Source organism: Physeter macrocephalus, chromosome 12, assembly GCF_002837175.3.
Source record: "Physeter macrocephalus isolate SW-GA chromosome 12, ASM283717v5, whole genome shotgun sequence".
Classification (NCBI taxonomy): Eukaryota; Metazoa; Chordata; class Mammalia; order Artiodactyla; family Physeteridae; genus Physeter; species Physeter macrocephalus.
The window spans coordinates 10,405,995-10,425,406 of record NC_041225.1 but is presented as its reverse complement, the minus strand read 5'-3'; the positions used below and the strand labels follow the sequence as shown (position 1 = coordinate 10,425,406).

Here is a 19,412-nt window from a genome sequence, read left to right as displayed (position 1 = left end):
TGGAGTGATAACTAAAGGGCGATAAAAAACACCGATGATGAAAGTGTTCTAAAGACGACTCTGGTGGTGGTCGCAAAGATGTGTGAATGTACTAAGTTCCCTTGCCACATGATGAGTAACCTGACAGCGCTGGAGAAATAAAAACTTTCCAGCTCTAGCGCACATACCACAGCCACACCTTCTTTTAAGTAAATTTCTGATCATCTAAGGGTATAAGCACTATTGGAAAAATGTCTTTTTGGTGATATGAAGTAACTCATCTCTGCGTGACTGAAATAAAATACTGTGCTAAAAGCAAAGAAAAATTTTTAATCAAGTAAATGCCAAGAGATTTCACTGCCCACATCTGTGTCTATGAACAAGTTGACATCAAGAAGCACTATTTTTAATTATCTCAGAGTAGTGAAGGATAGACAGATTTAACACCTAAATGATGTCATAGCCTAACCTGAAAAGGTTCCTCTGGAATTTATGAGAAAATACTGGGGGGAAGGATTTCACCCTGGACATCAGTACCACATTCACACAGCAAGGTTTTAGCTAAACTCACATTACAAGAGCACTATTAACCAATTTTATTGGTTTCAAAGTTTTGTTTGTATAAAAGTTTGTTATAATTTAATACGTGCTTAAAAGCTGTAGGTATAAAAAGCTTATACCAACATTGATGTTTATACTAATTTAAGGAATATTATAATAACAATAAATTTAAATCAATACTGAGGGTCCACGGGAACCTTAATATTACTTAAATTTGAACAAACAGTAATAATAGGGACCACGTGGCATAGCTGAAAAAGTCAGATGAAAAAATCCCCAGCTCTGTCATTTAAAACCAATATAAACTAAAACCAAATAAAATAAACTGAACTAGATGAGCCCGAAGGTCTTTTGCCTCCCCAAAATGAAATGAGCCTAAGAAACAGGCTAGATATTTTAGGTTACCTATCTCTATGCGTGTGCGTGTGCGTGTGTGAGAGAGCGAGAGAAGGGGATGGGGGTGGGGGGGAGAAATGGGCATTTACTATCTGAAAACCAATGAACCTTAGCTAAAAAAGAGAGCAGAAAGGGTTCGGAATGAGGCATCAAGTTAAAAAAAAAAAAAAAAGAACCAAAGTTAAAAAGTTTAAAAGAATCAAAAAGGATTAATTTTGTCTAAGATGAAGAAGGGAATTAAACCAAGACACGGTTAACTCAGTAGATAAAAAGAAACCTTTAACTTGATGCAGCGCAATGGTAGAACGAGAATAAATTTTTTCATTGTATTTGTATTTTAGTTGTTTTTTTTTCCACTTTAATACTGATGTCATGTTTTTTAAAAGACAGGCGTTTTTCGTACTTTTGTGAGTTCCTACTATCCTGAATACCCCCTTCCTTTCTCCATACTACCCAGAGGCACTGTAACTCAGGTTAAGAGTTGGGGGTGAAACATCAGGAAGTCTGGGAGGCTCAATAAACACAATATACTTTAAAATAAACGCATTACATACATGTGGCAATTTCCAAGTATAAAAAGAAAAATGTCAAGAGAGAGAAGGGGCATCAGCAGGGCAGGTGTGCTAACGGGCTACCTTCTCAGTGATGCCGTTGAACTTGGCCAAGATGTTGAACAGCGGCACCTGGGGGATAATGAGCTGCTCCTTTTCGTCCTTGTAGAGGGGGGCAGTAGGAAGGTCCAGCGTCAGGTACATAAACGTGGACTCCACCATCGTCTCTTGGTACTCATCGTTATGGAGCAGCTGCTCTTTTTCTTCCGCCGGCTAGCAATGAGGGAGAAGCAAAAGGAGGGGAGGAGTGTGAGCAGAGTGGAGAACACCACAGACGGAAAGAAACGATGTTTCTGCTACATTTACTTCATTTAATATTGAAGTGAACCAAGAGGGGTGCCCAAGAGACTGGGCGGTTTCACGTGCAGCTGTACCTGTTTAGATTAATGCAAAAACCGGGCTTCCAACTTCAGAGAGATTTTATTTAAATACCAGACTGTTTTAAAAGTTTTTAGATGATCTAGAAAGCTTATCTGAGCTTTCTGGAAAAAACACGCCAGCACCACCCAGTGGCCAGAACACTGAAATCAGTCATCCCTCGGTATCTATGGTTGGTTCCAGGAGCTGCCTTGGATACCAAAATCCACGGATGCTCAAGTCCTATAGTCGGCCCTCCATATCCACAGATTCCGCATCTTCGGATTCAACCAACTGCTAAACGTAAACGTAGTAGTTTTATGTATTAAAAAAAATCCACGTATAAGTGAACCAGTGCAGTTCAAACCTGTGTTGTTCAAAGGTCAACCGTTATATCCAACCACTACCTCCCAAACTTAAGCACACTGGTGCAACAGGAACCTAGGGCAAGTGCCACTTGGCAGGTGTACTGTAGAACCTCTTCCTGGAGCAAAAGGCTGTACCAGTTATCTAAGCATCTCTCTGTCAACCCTAAATCCCCTCAGGCGATATAAATCGGTCCAAAACTCGGTTCAAGCCACTCACCAAATCAGGATGAGGAAGCTTTTTGGTGAAGATCCTCATGGACCCCTGGAAAACATCAGTCACAATAGCTGTACAAACAGAAATCAAAATGCAAATTCTGTCAGTTTGGAAAGCGTTTCCAAAATACCGTTCTAACTCCTAAATTTCTGAAATAAACCAGCACCTTCCAGCATACGACCCAAAGCTCTCACTAAGCACAGAAGAACCTTTGTAACATATACCACTAAATTATACCTTTATAAGTATTTGTGTAAATAATTATTTCATGTCTATCTTCTTCCCAAGAGAGATGGGGCGCACAGGCTGAAGATACCTGAAGAGGTGGCAGGGCTATGTGACAGAAAAAGAATGAGGCCACAATCCCACATAAAGAAACCAACACCATCAGAACACAGAAAGAAGAAAACTGCATTAGGTCTCTGAAATTATTCACCTGGTTCAGCGGTCTCTAAGCTGAGAGTTATTTTTGGCATTCATGAAAAATGTCTAGCTACTGCTAAGCCAACCTGGATGCTAAGAAACACAGGGACTCCAGGTCTGAGAATGAACAGAGCGGCCAGCCTCATCTCCCCAAGTACATGCTCAGGGCGAGGCATGAGCTTTTAGTTTGTTCCACCAAATTACAAGCCAGGCAATCAGCCCACCAAGCCCTCACTCTGGCACCACTAGCATGTCTACAGCATGCTGCCCAGCCCCCCAGCTTGAAAGTGGGTCAGGACTTCTGGAGCACAATTATATACCCATTTCCACTTATTTAAAATGCCATTAGATATAACCATATTCTAATAAAGAAAAATGGAGAGGAAACCATTCAGGAACAAGATTTAGCCCATATATACAGAGACACTACCCTAACACAAAAAGATAAACAGGTAAGAAGAAAAGGATGGGAAGCTGCAAAGCGTTTTTTAAAAGAAGCAACAAAACAAAAAAGTGCTCCCTTTCACAAAATAACATGACTTACTCTTTTTTTTCTTCTTTGTGCCCCCCAGAGCTGAGTGTAGAGCATTCAAAAACCAGGAGAGAAAGTCGACTCCATCCCCTGGAAAAGAAAGAAAGATGGTATGTCAAAGCTGGGAGACAGTACGATCGTCCAAACCACATGCGGGTTGGCATGACTCGGCATTCTCAGCGTTTCTCCTTCCTCTCCGGCCACGCCATCCCGTCCCCCGGGCATCCTCCCCTCCCTGGCCACTACACGCTGGCACTCCTGAAGGACAAACTCTCAGTCTTCTGATCTTTACTCTCCCCCTTGGCTCTCTGGTTCAACCAAAATCTTCGATTATCACTTCTATTCCAAACCTGAGTCTCATCACCCATCAGGAGCCATTACTGGGAGTTCCCCGGTAGTCTAGTGCAGGGGTCCCCAACCCCCGGGCCGAGGACCGCTGTTAGGAACCGGGCCGCACTGCAGGAGGTGCGCGGTGGGGACTGCTGGTCTAGTGGTTAGGACTTGATGCTTTCACTGCTGTGGCCCAGGTTCAATCCCTGGTCGGGTAACTGAGATCCCGCAAGCCATGCGGCATGGCCAAATGTTAAAAAAAAAAAAAAAATTAAATTAAAAAAAAAATTTTAAAAGCCATTACTGAACTTCCCCCTTCTAAGTCACTCTTCAGCCAGATGTTTTCAAAACAGAAATGTGAAGGCATATCTTTACTTAAAAGCGTTCACTGACTCCCCACTGTTATCAGGATGTAATCCAGTCTCCTTATAGTGGCATATAAACCCAACACCTGGTCCACCTCGGCTCTCATCATTGGATCCAAGGGTCCAGCCACATGCAGTCTTCTCTCTGCACCAGGCACCTCCATGCTCCTGTCCGGTGTCCTCTCTACCTGGAATGCCCAACCCCACCCTGTCTCCCCGCTACCTAAAACTTAGGCGTCTCTTCCTTCACTCTGACCCCCAGCCCACCTCCCATGTGCTCGACAGGCATCCTTACTCTGTGCTCCCTCCCATAGCATGTTGTGCTTCCTCTATCACAGCACTTAACACCCTGTAATCATCTTTCTACATAACTATCTTCCCCACTAGAATAGGAGCTCCTGGAAGAAAAAACTGTGTTTCTTATCCTGGTAGCGTTAAAACCTACTAGCACCATGAGTGAATGGTGGATCAACTGACCTGGATGCTAGAGAATATCATATCAGATACAGGTACTAAGAGCCACTCATGTGGCAATAACTAATTGAGTTTGGAGCGGTAAAAATAGTCAAAATAGGGCTTCCCTGGTGGCGCAGTGGTTGAGAGTCCGCCTGCCGATGCAGGGGACACAGGTTCGTGCCCCAGTCCGGGAAGATCCCACATGCCGCGGAGCGGCTGGGCCCGTGAGCCATGGCCGCTGAGCCTGCGCATCTGGAGCCTGTGCTCCGCAACGGGAGAGGCCACAACGGTGAGAGGCCCGCGTACCGAAAAAAAAAAAAAAAAAAAAAAAAGTCAAAATAAAATATTCTAGTCTGCAACATGGCAAAATGAGAACCAAAAGTGGCAGGCGCTTAATAAGGGTTGGTGCCTTTCCCAGCTTCCTGGTTTTCCTGAGTCGTAGAGTTTAGTTCACCAAAGCAGACAGACTTTCTGTCCAGCTGAAATCGCTTGGGACTCTAGGCAGGGCAGGCTGAGGAAGGAAGAGTGAAGAACCTAACCACACTATGCACTGGACACTCGCTCCGGCTACTGGAAGGTTCACAGCAAAGTGGAAGTAAATGTGCTCATCAAACTAGTTGTGTTGCCCTAAAGTCAGAAAACATGAATTACTCCTTCGTTACCTTGCTTGGTGATCTGAAAAGTCTTCTTGCTGCAAAGGACAACAGCTTGAAGCATCTCATGGGGAGAGACATGTGCCTTGAAATTTCGAGGGTTCCAGAGCTTTCTCATCAGCTCTCCAAAACGCTGGACCAACAAGAACATGATATCCCCGGGAGGACGCTTGATGTTCTTATAATTGTCTTCTTCCAGAAAGTAGTTTCGGAGAGGAGGAACGTTAGACAGAGCCTGGAAATCAAACAAACACTCCAATTAATCCACAGCCTTTCTTCAGTGCCCCTGGGAGCCAAGCTTGTCCACCTCAAGTTCTTCTAATAGAACTGTGCCTGTGATGCCTTAAAGAATCAGAAGCAAATGCACTCCCAGAGAATCCCCCCAGAGTTCACATCAGAGAAACATCCTTTATATTGAGTTTCATAGAAAGTTCAGTTCCGCAGACACTCTGCTAACGTGGGTATAACAAAGGAGTTTTAAAATAAAGGTGTTCAAATCCCTATCTGCTGACGAACTTAATTAAAAATTTCCTTTGTTTACTCTAATTAGACCTGTGACTATGTTTGGATTCACAGGAACTGAAGGCTAGAAACCCAAATACTCTTTCTTCACCATGTATTTGGCTGGGGCAGAGAGAACTATCTGGAGACCACAGTTCCCCATCTCTCAACTGTATATTAAAACAATATGAAAAACACCTTAGTAAAACCTGGTGTCTTGCCCAAATGTGGTACTGAGAGGGTGGTAATAAAATGACACAGGGACTTCCCTGGTGGTCCAGTGGTTAAGACTCTGCACTTCCACTGTAGCGGGCACGGGTTTGATTCCTGGTTGGGAAACTTAAGATCCCGCACGTTGTGTGGCACGGCCAAAAAAAAAAAAAAGAAAACAAAACAAAACGATACAACTGTATATAAAAATGAATGTACTCTGCTATGATGGAAAATAGTCAAAAGGTTTAAGAGAACAAAAATTTTATCTCATTAAGCAAAAAGATAAAGACCAGCCATGTTAGTTCAAGAAGAAACACATGCTTGTTAGTGTGAGTTATGAAACTGCGAAGGAGACCACGGAACAGACCCTAAATAAATGCGTAGTCTCCCCACAGGTCCCTCCTGATGGGTTCATAAATCCTCGTCAGTGCTATGCTTACCAGGAGCACAACTTTCTCTGACAAGGTAATTCCTTTAGGAAGGGTAGAAGGATGCTGTTAAACACAATAAACCCCGGTGTCTCTGGGGAAGACAACTCAGGATGCAACTCAGGATAACGATACAGGTGATCAGGAAAGCCCCTACAAGCTTAGCTCAGCTGAAGAAACAAGGATTTCCTGCTTAGAGTTACTCTGAAAAAAGGAGAAGCATATGGATAGTTTATACTAATTCTTGGTTATCCATGCTGTGGAGAGAGGTTGCTCTCTGGTTTCAGCAACAATACAAGCAGTAGGTGTCCTCAGAGAGAAATTATTCAGCCTCCAGACGGAGTACTTGGTCCATTCAATCCCATTTTAGTGGAAACATCACAAAGGATTTGTTCATCTCCTTGTTTGTAGAAATAGAAGTCCAATGCACTATTCACTGCCGCTACAGAGCCAGGTGATCTACTTATTTGTATAAATAAAGAGAACTTCCTATGGGGACTGAAACCCATCACAAAGCCAAAACTAACTGCCCTGCCCATATTCAAATCCTATCTGTCCATCCTGTAACAGTCTTCACAAAGCCAGGAGAGGCTGTAAGAGGAACAGTCCGCAAAGTCTCTCTCCACCTAAGAATTTGACCTCTCCAGGGATCAGGCATGACACCAATGGCAGACACCAAAATTCACAGATATACTTTTACAATTTTTTACCAAATTCTTCATGCAAAAATACCACAAAGTTTAAAGGCCAAAAAAGAACTAGAACGAAATATGTGCAACATATGCAAAAAAGAGGCCAATATATATGTATATTTTTTTTTTCAAATTTGAACATGATTTTTTTTAACATCTTTATTGGAGTATAATTGTTTTACAATGGTGTGTTAGTTTCTGCTTTATAACAAAGTGAATCAGTTATACACATACATATGTTCCCATATCTCTTCCCTCTTGCGTCTCCCTCCCTCCCACTCTCCCTATCCCACCCCTCTAGGTGGTCACAAAGCACCAAGCTGGTATCCCTGTGCCATGTGGCTGCTCCCCACTAGCTATCTATTTTACGTTTGGTAGCATATATATGTCCATGCCACTCTCTCACTTTGTCCCAGCTTACCCTTCCCCTCCCCATATCCTCAAGTCTATCCTCTAGTAGGTCTGTGTCTTTGTTCCCGTCTTACCCCTAGGTTCTTCATGACCTTTTTTTTTTCCCTTAGGTTCCATACATATGTGTTAGCATACGGTGTTTGTTTTTCTCTTTCTGACTTACTTCACTCTGTATGACAGACTCTAGGTCCAACCACCTCACTACTCTTTTTGAATTATGGTTTTCTCAGGGTGTATGCCCAGTAGTGGGATTGCGGGGTCGTATGGTAGTTCTATTTTTAGTTTTTTAAGGAACCTCCAAACTGTTCTCCATAGTGGCTGTTATCAATTTACATTCCCACCAACAGTGCAAGAGTGTTCCCTTTGCTCCACACCCTCTCCAGCATACTTTTAATCCTCAATAAAATGGACTACTAATAGAAAAATGAGCACATAAGGCCCAACAACTCATGAAAAAATATAAGAATCAACTTTAGAAGTGAATTTTTAAAAAGTAAATTAAAATGGAGACACCTATCAAAATGGGAAAAGTTCGGTTTCCCTGGTGGCGCAGTGGTTAAGAATCTGCCTGCCAATGCAGGGGACAGGTTCAAGCCCTGGTCCGGGAGGATCCCACATGCCACAGAGCAACTAAGCCCGCGCACCACAACTACTGAGCCTGCGCTCTAGAGCCCACGAGCCACAGCTGAGCCCGCGTGCCACAACTACTGAAGCCCGCGTGCCTAGAGCCTGTGCTCCGCAACAAGAGAAGCCACCACAATGAGAAGCCCACGCACCACAATGAAGAGTAGCCCCCACTCGCCGCAACTAGAGAAAGTCCGCACACAGCAACCAAGACCCAATGCAGACAAAAATCAATAAATAAAATACATTTTTTTTAAAAAATGGAAAATGTTTCTTTCAGTGGAAACAGTGACAATGCAAGATGAAGAACACCCTTTTGGGAACCCTCCTACACTGTTGGTAGAAATGTAAACTGGTGCAGTCCCTATGGAGAACAGTATGGCGGTTCCTTAAAAAGCTAAAAATAGAGCTACTGTATGATCCAGCAATCCCACTCCTAAGCATATATCCGGAGATAACTATAATTTGAAAAAACACATGCACCCCAATATTCACAGAAGCACTATTTACAACAGCCAAGACATGGAAACAAGCTAAATATCCATCAACAGATGAATGGATAAAGATGTGATACATACACACAGACACACACACACACACACAAGCTAAATGTCCATCAACAGATGAATGGATAAAGAAGATGTGATACATACACACAGACACACACAGACACACACAGACACACACACACACACACTGGAATGTTACTCAGCCACAAAAAGAATGAAATAATGCCTTTTACAGAAACATGGATGGACCTAAAGATTATCATACTAAGTGAAGTAAGCCAGAAAGAGAAAGACAAATACCGTATGATATCACTTACATGTGGAATCTAAAAACACGACACAAATGAACTTATCCATGAAACAGAAACAGACTCACTGACATAGAAAACTTATGGTTACCAAAGGGAAAAGGGTGGGGGAGGGGATAAATTAGGAGTTTTGGGATTAGCAGATACAAACCACTACATATAAAACAGATAAATAAGGTCCTACTGTATAGCACAGGGAATTATATTCAATATCCTGTAATAAACCATGATGGAAAAGAGTATGAAAAAGAATATATATATATGTATGCATAACTGAATCACTTTGCTGTATACCAGAAACTAACGCAACACTGTAAATCAACTATACTTCAATTAAAAAAAAAAGAAAAACACCCTTTTGTGTTGCTGGTGGGTTTGTAAATTGCTACAAACCCCCTACAGCCTAGAATCTAGGCCCAAGGTGTATTAATACAAGAAGAAGAGAAGGTTAAATAAATTAAATTCAACAAAATGGACTGACATGTAAACATTAAGGATGCTGCACAAGAATATTTATTGATTTCATAATATGCTTTTAAATTAAAATACATACAAAGATACATATACATACTACAGTACTTTATAGAAAAAAAATACAAGTATTTTTCAAGTCTAGAAATGAAACATAACAAAACATAACAGTGTCACAAAAAGTGCAAGACTATATATATATATATATATATAAAGAAGAATACTCACTGCAACACTGGTAACAGAAATAAAAATGTGAGACAAGTGAAATTTTATGTATCAATTGGGAAATAACAAAACAAACCATAATATTGCCACATGACAGGATATAATGCATTTGTGTACATGCGTTTAGAATAAAGTTCTGGAGGTCTCTATACTGCTAACTACCCCAGGACAGAGTACTAGGGAAAGAAAGGAATGAAGCTTTTGTTTTATTCTTTCTATATCTTCCCCCTACACAAGTGCTTGTTTATAGTTTTTTTTAACCAATTTTTTTTGAGTGAAGTAGGATGATTATTTATTTTCTTATGCTTACCAATGTTTTCTAATTTTTCTACAATATGCGCATATTACTTGTGTCATTTTTTTAAAAAGCAAAACAATTGCAAACAGAACAACTTTGGCTTTCTGCCTTTCCTATTGCAGGACTTCAGCACAGGGGCAGGACAGAGACATCACAGAGCCAACACAATGAACATCTGCACCATGAAAAGAAAGAGCATCATCTAGCTCACGTGTCTCTTACTTGGTACTGCAGGCCCCGCGCAGCTCCATCCCCCATTCCCTGGAAGCTCCAGAGGCTGGAACAGGCCCACCATTTGGCGGCAGCCCCTCAAGCAGACAGGAATGTTCTGCTTGGTGCAGAACAAACACCCAAGACCAGTCCTTGGCAAGACTCGGGGTCTGAGGACCACCTGACTGCACTCCACCAGAAGGCAGCTGTTTCTTAGCTAAGCTTCACAGTGTTCCCAGGTTACCCCCTCCCTCATGGTTCCCACCTCCAACCTACCTGAAGGACGGCATTGGCATAGTCGTTGGCCTTTATGTTATTCAGGCCCACGATACCAGGCAGGTAAGTGGTGCCATCATATGCCCGGGACAACTTGGCTTGCTTGTCCAAGTTAGCGATCTGCTGCTTTGTGAAAGTGGGCTTCAACACATACACAGGCCCACCATTTGGCGGCAGCCCCTCAAGCAGACAGGAATGTTCTGCTTGGTGCAGAACAAACACCCAAGACCAGTCCTTGGCAAGACTCGGGGTCTGAGGACCACCTGACTGCACTCCACCAGAAGGCAGCTGTTTCTTAGCTAAGCTTCACAGTGTTCCCAGGTTACCCCCTCCCTCATGGTTCCCACCTCCAACCTACCTGAAGGACGGCATTGGCATAGTCGTTGGCCTTTATGTTATTCAGGCCCACGATACCAGGCAGGTAAGTGGTGCCATCATATGCCCGGGACAACTTGGCTTGCTTGTCCAAGTTAGCGATCTGCTGCTTTGTGAAAGTGGGCTTCAACACATACTGCAAAGCAAAAGAAAATCCTAGACTGTTTTAGGCGCAGTCTACAGAGTTCACGAGATATATCCGCAACAGCAATTTCTGCCAAAAGAAAATATACTTTGGTCGTGAACGTCTCACCACCCACCCAAAGGGCTCCCAACAGTAGGTCTAAGGACTGAGGTAACATGGAATGGGCCCGCTCCACGTTGCTCATCTAGAAGGTGATCTCTGTGTTTAACCCAAAGTCACTGAATCCCAGGTCTTTCCTCAGACCGCAGGTCCAGCCAAACCAATGACAAACAACAGGGAGAAGCTGCAGGACACTCAAGTCTGCAGGAGGCAGGAGTCTGAGTCCCAGGTGGGACCTCACACAGAGCCAGCACGTGGGCCCGGTGCAGGAGCAGGAGTGTCACCTCCTATTTGTGCGGGACTGAGATCTCAGGACTCCCTGTGGCTGGAGGGGCAGGATCAGAAACTTCCCTGTCCTAGACCTATGAGGGTCATCATGTCACACACTGGGCAGAGGTTGTCACTAACTCACTTTGAAAGCTTGAATTCCTTTCAGTTTCTCCATCTATAAATACTGTCCTTAACCACTTTAACTTCAACTTTAATAGACTGTTATAAAACTTACAGAAGTGCAGTAAGTAGTGTCTCAAACACTCTGAAAACCAAGCTTTCCTTAATAAATAGAGCATTCAACTCTATTGAACATGCAGCCACTGCTGAAAAGGAAAGCAATAATCAACATTTCCAACAGTAATCGAAGCCCAAGAGGACTTTCCATACTCCCCACTTAAGTGCAGCGACTCTTGATACAGGTCACAAACCAGAGCCCACAGATGGACATGTTGGCCATTCTGGCAGCATCATGTCAAAAGTAGCCGGAAGCTGGTATACCTCTTGGCATCCACTGTCCTACAGCAGGCCCAATTCACATCCCTACTCCAAAATATGGAAGGATAATTTATTTCACAAAACTGCTTTCACCCTAATTGAAAAGTAGCAATATTTCTTCAGTCCTAACCCTCAACATTAAAAGCAGAAATGAGAGCTAGGCTATAAGCCACGGGCCAAAATTATGAATTGTGACCTCCTCACTCTGTTTCCCGGGTTCCTCCCAAGGCGAAGGAGCCTCTCGAAGCCCAAGCGATTGAGACTCTTCCCTGACCTTGGGTGGGGTAGATCCTCAGGAGCCCTGGGGTGGCTCCCAGGATAACTAGTTCCAAACCAACCCTCTTGGACACGCACCGTGATATCCTCCAGCGAGGAATCGATGATCTCATAGTTGTCTGGGAGGCAGTAAAACTTGAGGGTGTGGAGGTTGAGGAAGACATGGTGACTAAACTGGACACTGTGAATGTAGGCATGAGACTTCAAACCCCGGCCTGTAGGGGAGAGTGAAAGGCTATGAGAGAAGGGCAGACTCCGTAAGCACACAGATGAGGGGTAATTTTCCTTTCATCATTTTGTACCAGAACATGTTAGTATCAGCAAAAGCAAAGTACTACGCCATCCACGAAAGGAATCTCCCACATGAACTCCTCTCATCACAAAAATTAGCAAGAAAGAAGAGCAGGTTATCTTTATTCCCTAGATGGCACAAGACATAAGGGAACTAATTTCATATACATGAACATAGAAAATACGTGTAGGTGTATTTGTGCGTGTGTGTGTATATGTGTGTGAGTGTTTGTGTGTGTGTATACATGCGTTTATGTATATGAGCTAGCTTCATGTATTAGAAACTAGGAATATCCATGTATATATTATATACAGTACATGCACGTACATGCATACACAGAATTGCACATACACACGTACGTATCAGTGACAGTCCATCATCACTTAGTCCCGAGTTTTCAACTGTCCACATTCACGACAATCCTGTACCTACATACTTTTGTTCACGTTGCCACTCCTTTCTAGAGCATCTCACCCTTAACCTATTCAAACTCTATGTCCTGCATACAGCAGGACATACAGTACAAGTTCCCCCTCCTCCATGAACTCTACACAAACACTCCAGCTAACAATGATCTTTGCATATTTCAACTCCTATCATCCTTATTTATACTCAGCGTCACACAGTCCAGCAGTAATCTTTATGGTCTTAAGAGAGTCTGCTGATTTTTTACGTGTTAACCTTGACCGTTTATAAGATCCTTATTAGAGCAAAGAATGTAGTTTATATTTCTTTTGAATCCTCCACTACACTGTGTACAAAGCATTTGCTTGCTCTGAATGAACTGAAATCATAAATTTCCAGAAAAAAACAGAATGAAAAAGTCCTTAGAGTAAAAGGATTCTCAGAAAAAGACATAAGTATAGAAAACATCAGAGATTCAAAAACCCAGAGTCTCTGATACTTCCTACATAGTCTCTCATATGGCTAGTTCTTTCTCCCTTTCACATGTATTCAGGTTCTGAACAATCAGAGAACCTCCGGTGGATTTTCTAAGAGTATTCCAACTTCCTGGGAACAAAGATAGGGCTTATTAGACATGACTCCTAACAGCAGCTTACTTACTTTAAAAAAAAAAAAAAAATCCCTGAATAGAACTGTGGCTAGTGCTGAAAATGTGATGCAAAACATTTATTTACCCTGAAAGTACTTGCCACACACCAGACAGGCATACGCATTGATATGCGAGAGGGAGATGGAACACAGTTTCTCAAAGTCAAAGTCCAGCACACTCCTAAGAGAACCAAAACAAAACAGAAACAATTAATAGGGATGGTTGCCTAGGTGAGCACCTGAGCGAAGCAGCGTCACCGGCTCCCTGTTCTGCAGTCACACAGCCGCCTTCAGAGAACAGTTCAACGATCACATACAAACCGTGGGGAACATTAACTCTTCCTTACCTAGGCATTTAATATAGCACCGCCACCCACCAAGCCCCAAAGCAGTGCAAAGGTATCTCCACCAACGACCCTCTTTCTTTTGAGTATTTACAACCAGTTGAGAATCTTCCATTCTTTCTCTGGAGGAAAAGCCACAAGTAGGACTAAAGTAACAGGGCCCCAACAGCATTCCAAATTAAAAGACATTAAAGGAAGGACATAAAAAGAGTGAATAAACCCTTTCATAAAAGAAAATTTCATTTTTGTCCATAAAAATAAATGAGAAGCCTGAAGAACTTTAGGGGAATACCTACAAACAGATCTAACTATTCAAGTGCAAAGTAATGGTATATGAGTACTGGGCTGGTTAAGTGATAAAAGAAAATTTACCTCCACTGAATTCACAGGTGGCAAGGGGATTCATTCTCAAGCATTAACTCTAATTAATTGGTAATGGTCCCAGGAAAGCTGCACTGTCAGTTAAAGGGGCCACTAGCCACACACGGCTATTGGTGTTTAAAAGTAAAATAATTAAAATTAAATAAAATTTAAAATTCAGTTCCTCAAGCCACATTTCAAGTGCTCAATCTCCACAAGTAGCTTGTGCCTACCACAATGGACAGCCCTTAAAGAGCAATTCCATTGTTGCAAAAAAGTCTATTAGACAGTGCCACCCTAGGGCATAAATGAAAAACCATCCTAAAATGCATCTGGGATCAAAGAATACCAAGATGGGGTAAACACCTCTGCTTTAGGATATATTTTTGTCTGATTTTCCTCTGCTGAATCCCAGGCACCTAGAGTAGTACCTAGCACACAGTCAGTGCTCAATAATATTTAAATTTGCTAGCGTCATTGACACTACATATCCCTTTATTTCCTCATACAAATTCAAAATGAGCTAAAAGTTCTTTCTGCATATGCCCACCCTAAAACAACATGCTCTCTGACACTTTAAATTGAAGGGCAAAGATTAAAAAACAAGGCAAGAAGCACAGTTTTCTGGGCAGAAAGCTTTAAAAGAGATAAAGTTTTGGAATGTACTTTTAACGTACAGTGCAAAGAACTTTCTGCACCGACTCCACTGTTCTTTTGCTGCCCTAGGCATTCCTGTGCTACCGACCTGTTAATGGTATCCAGGTAGGGGCAGTGGCGGCTCCTCCGATCCTCAGAATCCATGCGGCCATTCTTTGCTGAAAGGAAAACCATCAGAAGCTCTGAAAATGGGAAACCCATACTCAGGGTCAACTACCAGTACAAACAAACACAGAAATGGGAAAAACTAATCAGGATGAGCTCCTGTACAGGTAGCCTGACAACACACCAAAAAAGCCCACTTAACGGAACAGGCCACAAACTGAGAGAATATACTTGAAACACATATAACCAACAAAGGAATTGCTTGCAATTACATCAAGAAATCTGGTGAAGAGATTAAAAAAAAAAAAAAAAAAAAGACAACCCAAAAGAAAATGAGGAAGACGGCCCTCAAACTTATGAAAAAATGCTGGGAATTCCCCGGCCGTCCAATGGTTAGGACTCTGTGCTTCCACTGCAGGGGACTGGGGTTTGTCCCTGGTTGGGGAACTAAGATCCTGCAAGCTTCACAGCATGGCCAAAAAGAAAAGAAAAGAAAAGATGCTCAACCTCACCAGTAATCAAGAACATGCAAATTTCCTTGCACAATGATATACCACTTCACACCTACCAGAGAGGAAAAAATAAAATCAGGCAATTCCAAGTGTTGGCGAATATGAAGAACAATGAGAATGCTCATGTAACTGCTGGTGGGAGTATAAACTGTTACAACCTCTTAGAAAATAGTACAGCAAGATCAAAGCTGAAAATACACAGACCTTTTGGCCCAGCAATCTCTCTTCTACTTATATACCCTAGAGAACTTTTGCACATGTGCCATCAGGAATGCTTTACTAAAGAATATTTATAGCAGCAATATTTGAAAGAGACCAAACTGGAAACAACCCAAATGTCTACAACATATAAAAATGGGAGGAGTATATTTTGGTATATCATCAATAGAACACTGTGCTGCCATGAACATCTACCCGGATAAACCTCAACAATATGGCTAGCAAAAAAAAAAAAAAAAAAAAAAAAAAGGCAAAACAGAAGACAACATATAGTATGATTCCATTTATAATACAAAATAAAATACAGTTCTACTTAGGGACATATATGTGAGATAAAACTGTAAATAATAAAATAATAAAAGTAGAAATGATTAGAAAAAATTCAGTGATTACCCAAGCAAGCAAGGAAGGCAGATGCAACTAGGAAGGGGCCTATGGGAGCTTCTAAGGTACTGGTTAAGTACCACTTCTTAGGCTGAACAGCGTCGGGAGGCCAACTCTCCATGGGTCTCTCTCGAACTTCTGCACTATTGTGACCAGAGGCACTGCCTGCCTCCAGACTATCTTGTCACAGTTGTTTTTGTATAGGGTAGTTTGTTTCTACAGCTTTGGAAGTAGGAGACAGTGTGTCCCTACAGAGCAAAGGGGAGGCAAGCTCACAACCCATTACAGAAGATTTGGGTTCTCTAAGCTCAGAGTTCTTGTCCTGTGAGGCCACCCACTGCGTGTATGGGTTCTCATCGTGTTGCACTGTGGGAACTGACTCAGGGGAGTGACAATGCTATATTCTGGCTACTGTTATTGCTGCAATAAGCTGTCTCAAGCCCAATAGCTCCATGTCTTCCATCAGCATCTGTGAAACCACGGCAGGCTAACTTGGTAGCGTACAGAAAGGGTAAAATCTCAGACCCTTCACAATTCTTGACAAGTGGTAGATTTAAGGATATATAGCCACACTCTTCTTTAAACTACACATGCGCATGACATTTAGCTCATCTTAGTACCTATAATCTATTTCATGAAAAAAATAAAAGGGGAAAAAAAACGGCAGTAACCTCAACTGGGATCCTAGTGTGTCCCAGAGAAAACAATCTTCTTACCATAACTAAACAAAATAGCTAAGAAACAATTTCTCTTCCAAAGAAAGGGAAACGTGAGGCTGACATAATATTTAAGTACAGGAAATCAAAGAATACCCTGAAATTATTAACTAGATTATTCAAAGAACATTTATCAAGCACTTTCCATGAGCAAGGTGCTATTCCGGACCCTGAGGGTAATATAAAAATATGTCAAACACAGGACCCTGAGCTAGAAATTTAAGAGGTAACATAAGAGTATAATCTTATATAGATAACCAGGTGCAGAGACAGAATTATAAAATCCTGGAGAATGAAGACCACCCCTCGCAATGAACACTGCCCCTAACATGTAGCCTTGTGATATGTTCACCTGTTAACTCACCAGAAAACAAGTACATAGGAACACGTTCAAAGCAGAAGTTCCAAGTTCAGAGAAGGAAAAGATGTAATTGAGGTAAACAGGAAAAGCTTCAGAAGTGATGGAAACCTACTTAATGATTGGTAAGATATCAACAAGTTGGAAAAGAGTGTACACACTACACAGTACCATGGCTTGGCCAAGAAGTCTCCAGAAATTACTTAGAAAAGCAGAATGAGTCCAGCAGAAAGAGGCAGAGGGTACAGTCATGGATGGAAACTGACAGACTCACTGGCTTATTAGGGCTCTCAAAGGTCATGGGTTCCAGGACTCCTTCCGTTAACCTAGAGAGGGACAGACACGTGAAAATCACTTTCCCAAACCACCGTGACTCAGTCTCAGAGGCAGGACTAGAATCCATATCTCCTGGCTGCTAGAGCCCTGGATAACAGGGTAGTGTGGTCCAAGTGCACAGCGTTCAGGCTCTCCGCTCAGAAATTACAGCAGGACTCACTCCTCAGGTATTTTGTAAAAAACTAAAAAGAAGGAACACCTGTAAAACAATTAGCACAGCGCCTGGCCCGCATCAGACATCCTATAAAGGAAAGCTACTGTTCTTATTACTGTTAGAAATGCTATAGCTACGATCCTGATAAAGACTAGTACTATCCTCATTAAAACGAAGTCGGGCCGCGAGTGGAGTGTGACTTCCCCGTGGGGAGAGAAGGTTGGAAAAAGAAAAAGAAGAACGCGAGAATGGAACCCGCGCCCGGCCCCGCGCACCTCGCACCTCCCGCTCAGGCTCCGAGTCCTCGTCGGCCTCGCGCTCCCGCTTCACCCGCACCGCCGGGACCACGGGCGCCAGGGCCTCGCGCGCGCTCGCCGGCTCGACCTCCCGCTTCACGCGCACCGGACTGCCCCGGGAGCTCGGAGCCTCGGTCTCCCGCTCCCGATCTCGCTCCCGTCTGACACGAGCCGAGCTGCTCCGCGACTCGGACTCGCGCTTCCCGCGGGTGGAACCACGGGACTCCCGCTTGGACCGGCCGGACATCGCCACTACCGGCCGAGTCGCCCGGCGCAGACTCCAAGGAAGACAGAGCACGCGGCAAGCGGCCAATCAGAAGCGGCGCTGTTATCAAGCCCAAGGTTTTCTACGAGTCGCCGATGGGGACAAATCACGCCGCAGAGAACTTCTGGGAAGTACTATACCCCTCTTGGGGGGAGGGGGGAAGGTCTTTGCGGGTGCGCGCGCAACTGAGACCGATAGGCGGGCCTACTGCCACTTTACTCACCATTACCAGCTTAAAGAGGCAGGAACCTTTCACTGGCTGAGGAAATTCTGGATAAAAAAAGTTATTGGGCCCCAGGTGTCTTCAAGATACGCTGTGTCCCCAAACCAGAATTGGCAGGTCGTCTCCAGTCTCCGCGCCTCGGAGACCGACGGCCCTGCACAGAACTAGGCGACATCCCCAAGTCATCCTCTTCGTGGAGCAATCCGACAGCTCTAATTCCACATTTAGATGACTGTTCTTGGTATCAACAGAAAAATGGAAACGACGAGCAGAAAGAGACTAGTGACGCTAATAAAGCTCAGGCTTCAGGGTCTGTGACCTTCACGACCCCTTCCACAACCCTGAACTATTCAATACTTTGTACAGTTCTACTGAGGTGTGATTGACATACAATAAAATTCACGTTTAAAGTGTGCAATTTGCTGAATACTGATGGAGGTATGTATACACTCTGAAACCACCACCACGATCAAGATAATGAACCTAACCACCATCCATCCAAAGTGTTCCCCTGCCCCGACCATTGATTGATCTGCTTTCTGTCGCTAGAGATCAGTGTCACTTTCTAGAGTCTTATATAAATGGAAGCACCCAGAGAGTCCTCTTTTTATCCCCGGCCTCTTTCACTCGGCGTATTTGTTTTGAGATTCATCCAAGTTGTTGAGTGCTCGTTCCTTTTGATTGCTCAGCGGCATCCCACTGTGTGGATGTACCAGTCTGTCCCTGTTCTAATCACGGATTCCTACTTTTGTCTCTTTTTAAAGAGGATTCAGAAATGGCACAGGCTCAGACGCCTGAAAGGCCCTGGGTTCTCCCACGCCGAGAGTTAAGACATCGTTCCGGTGTGCGCCGAGACGAGCTGGGCGGCGGGAAGGTCCGCAGAGCTCTGGTGCTGGGCGGGCTGGAAGGAGCGTCCCCGCCGGCGGCGGCGCGGAGCCCCGGGCGGGCCGCGGGGTGGGCTGGGCGGCCGGGGCGCCGCTGTGTGCCCTGCCCTGGCACTCGCCTCCTCACGATCTCTTGGGAGACAGGTGATCTCGGTGCCCCCATTTACAAATGAGTAA

At 43.6% G+C, this 19,412-nt stretch overlaps 1 protein-coding gene across 1 annotated transcript in view; it reads right to left on the bottom strand.

Moving 5' to 3' along the window:
* Positions 1-18,157, bottom strand: part of USP39 (ubiquitin specific peptidase 39) — a 29,945-nt gene extending 11,788 nt beyond the window's left edge. The window contains exons 1-9 of the mRNA XM_024129892.3: positions 17,843-18,157; positions 14,872-14,941; positions 13,509-13,603; positions 12,156-12,292; positions 10,773-10,925; positions 5,255-5,480; positions 3,454-3,531; positions 2,490-2,557; positions 1,572-1,760 (exon numbers count right to left, since the gene is read on the bottom strand). Coding sequence (XP_023985660.1) covers positions 1,572-1,760; positions 2,490-2,557; positions 3,454-3,531; positions 5,255-5,480; positions 10,773-10,925; positions 12,156-12,292; positions 13,509-13,603; positions 14,872-14,941; positions 17,843-18,110 — 1,284 coding nt within the window. The 5' untranslated portion in view covers positions 18,111-18,157. The remainder of the gene's footprint in view (positions 1-1,571; positions 1,761-2,489; positions 2,558-3,453; positions 3,532-5,254; positions 5,481-10,772; positions 10,926-12,155; positions 12,293-13,508; positions 13,604-14,871; positions 14,942-17,842) is intronic.
* Positions 18,158-19,412: the final 1,255 nt, after the last annotated feature.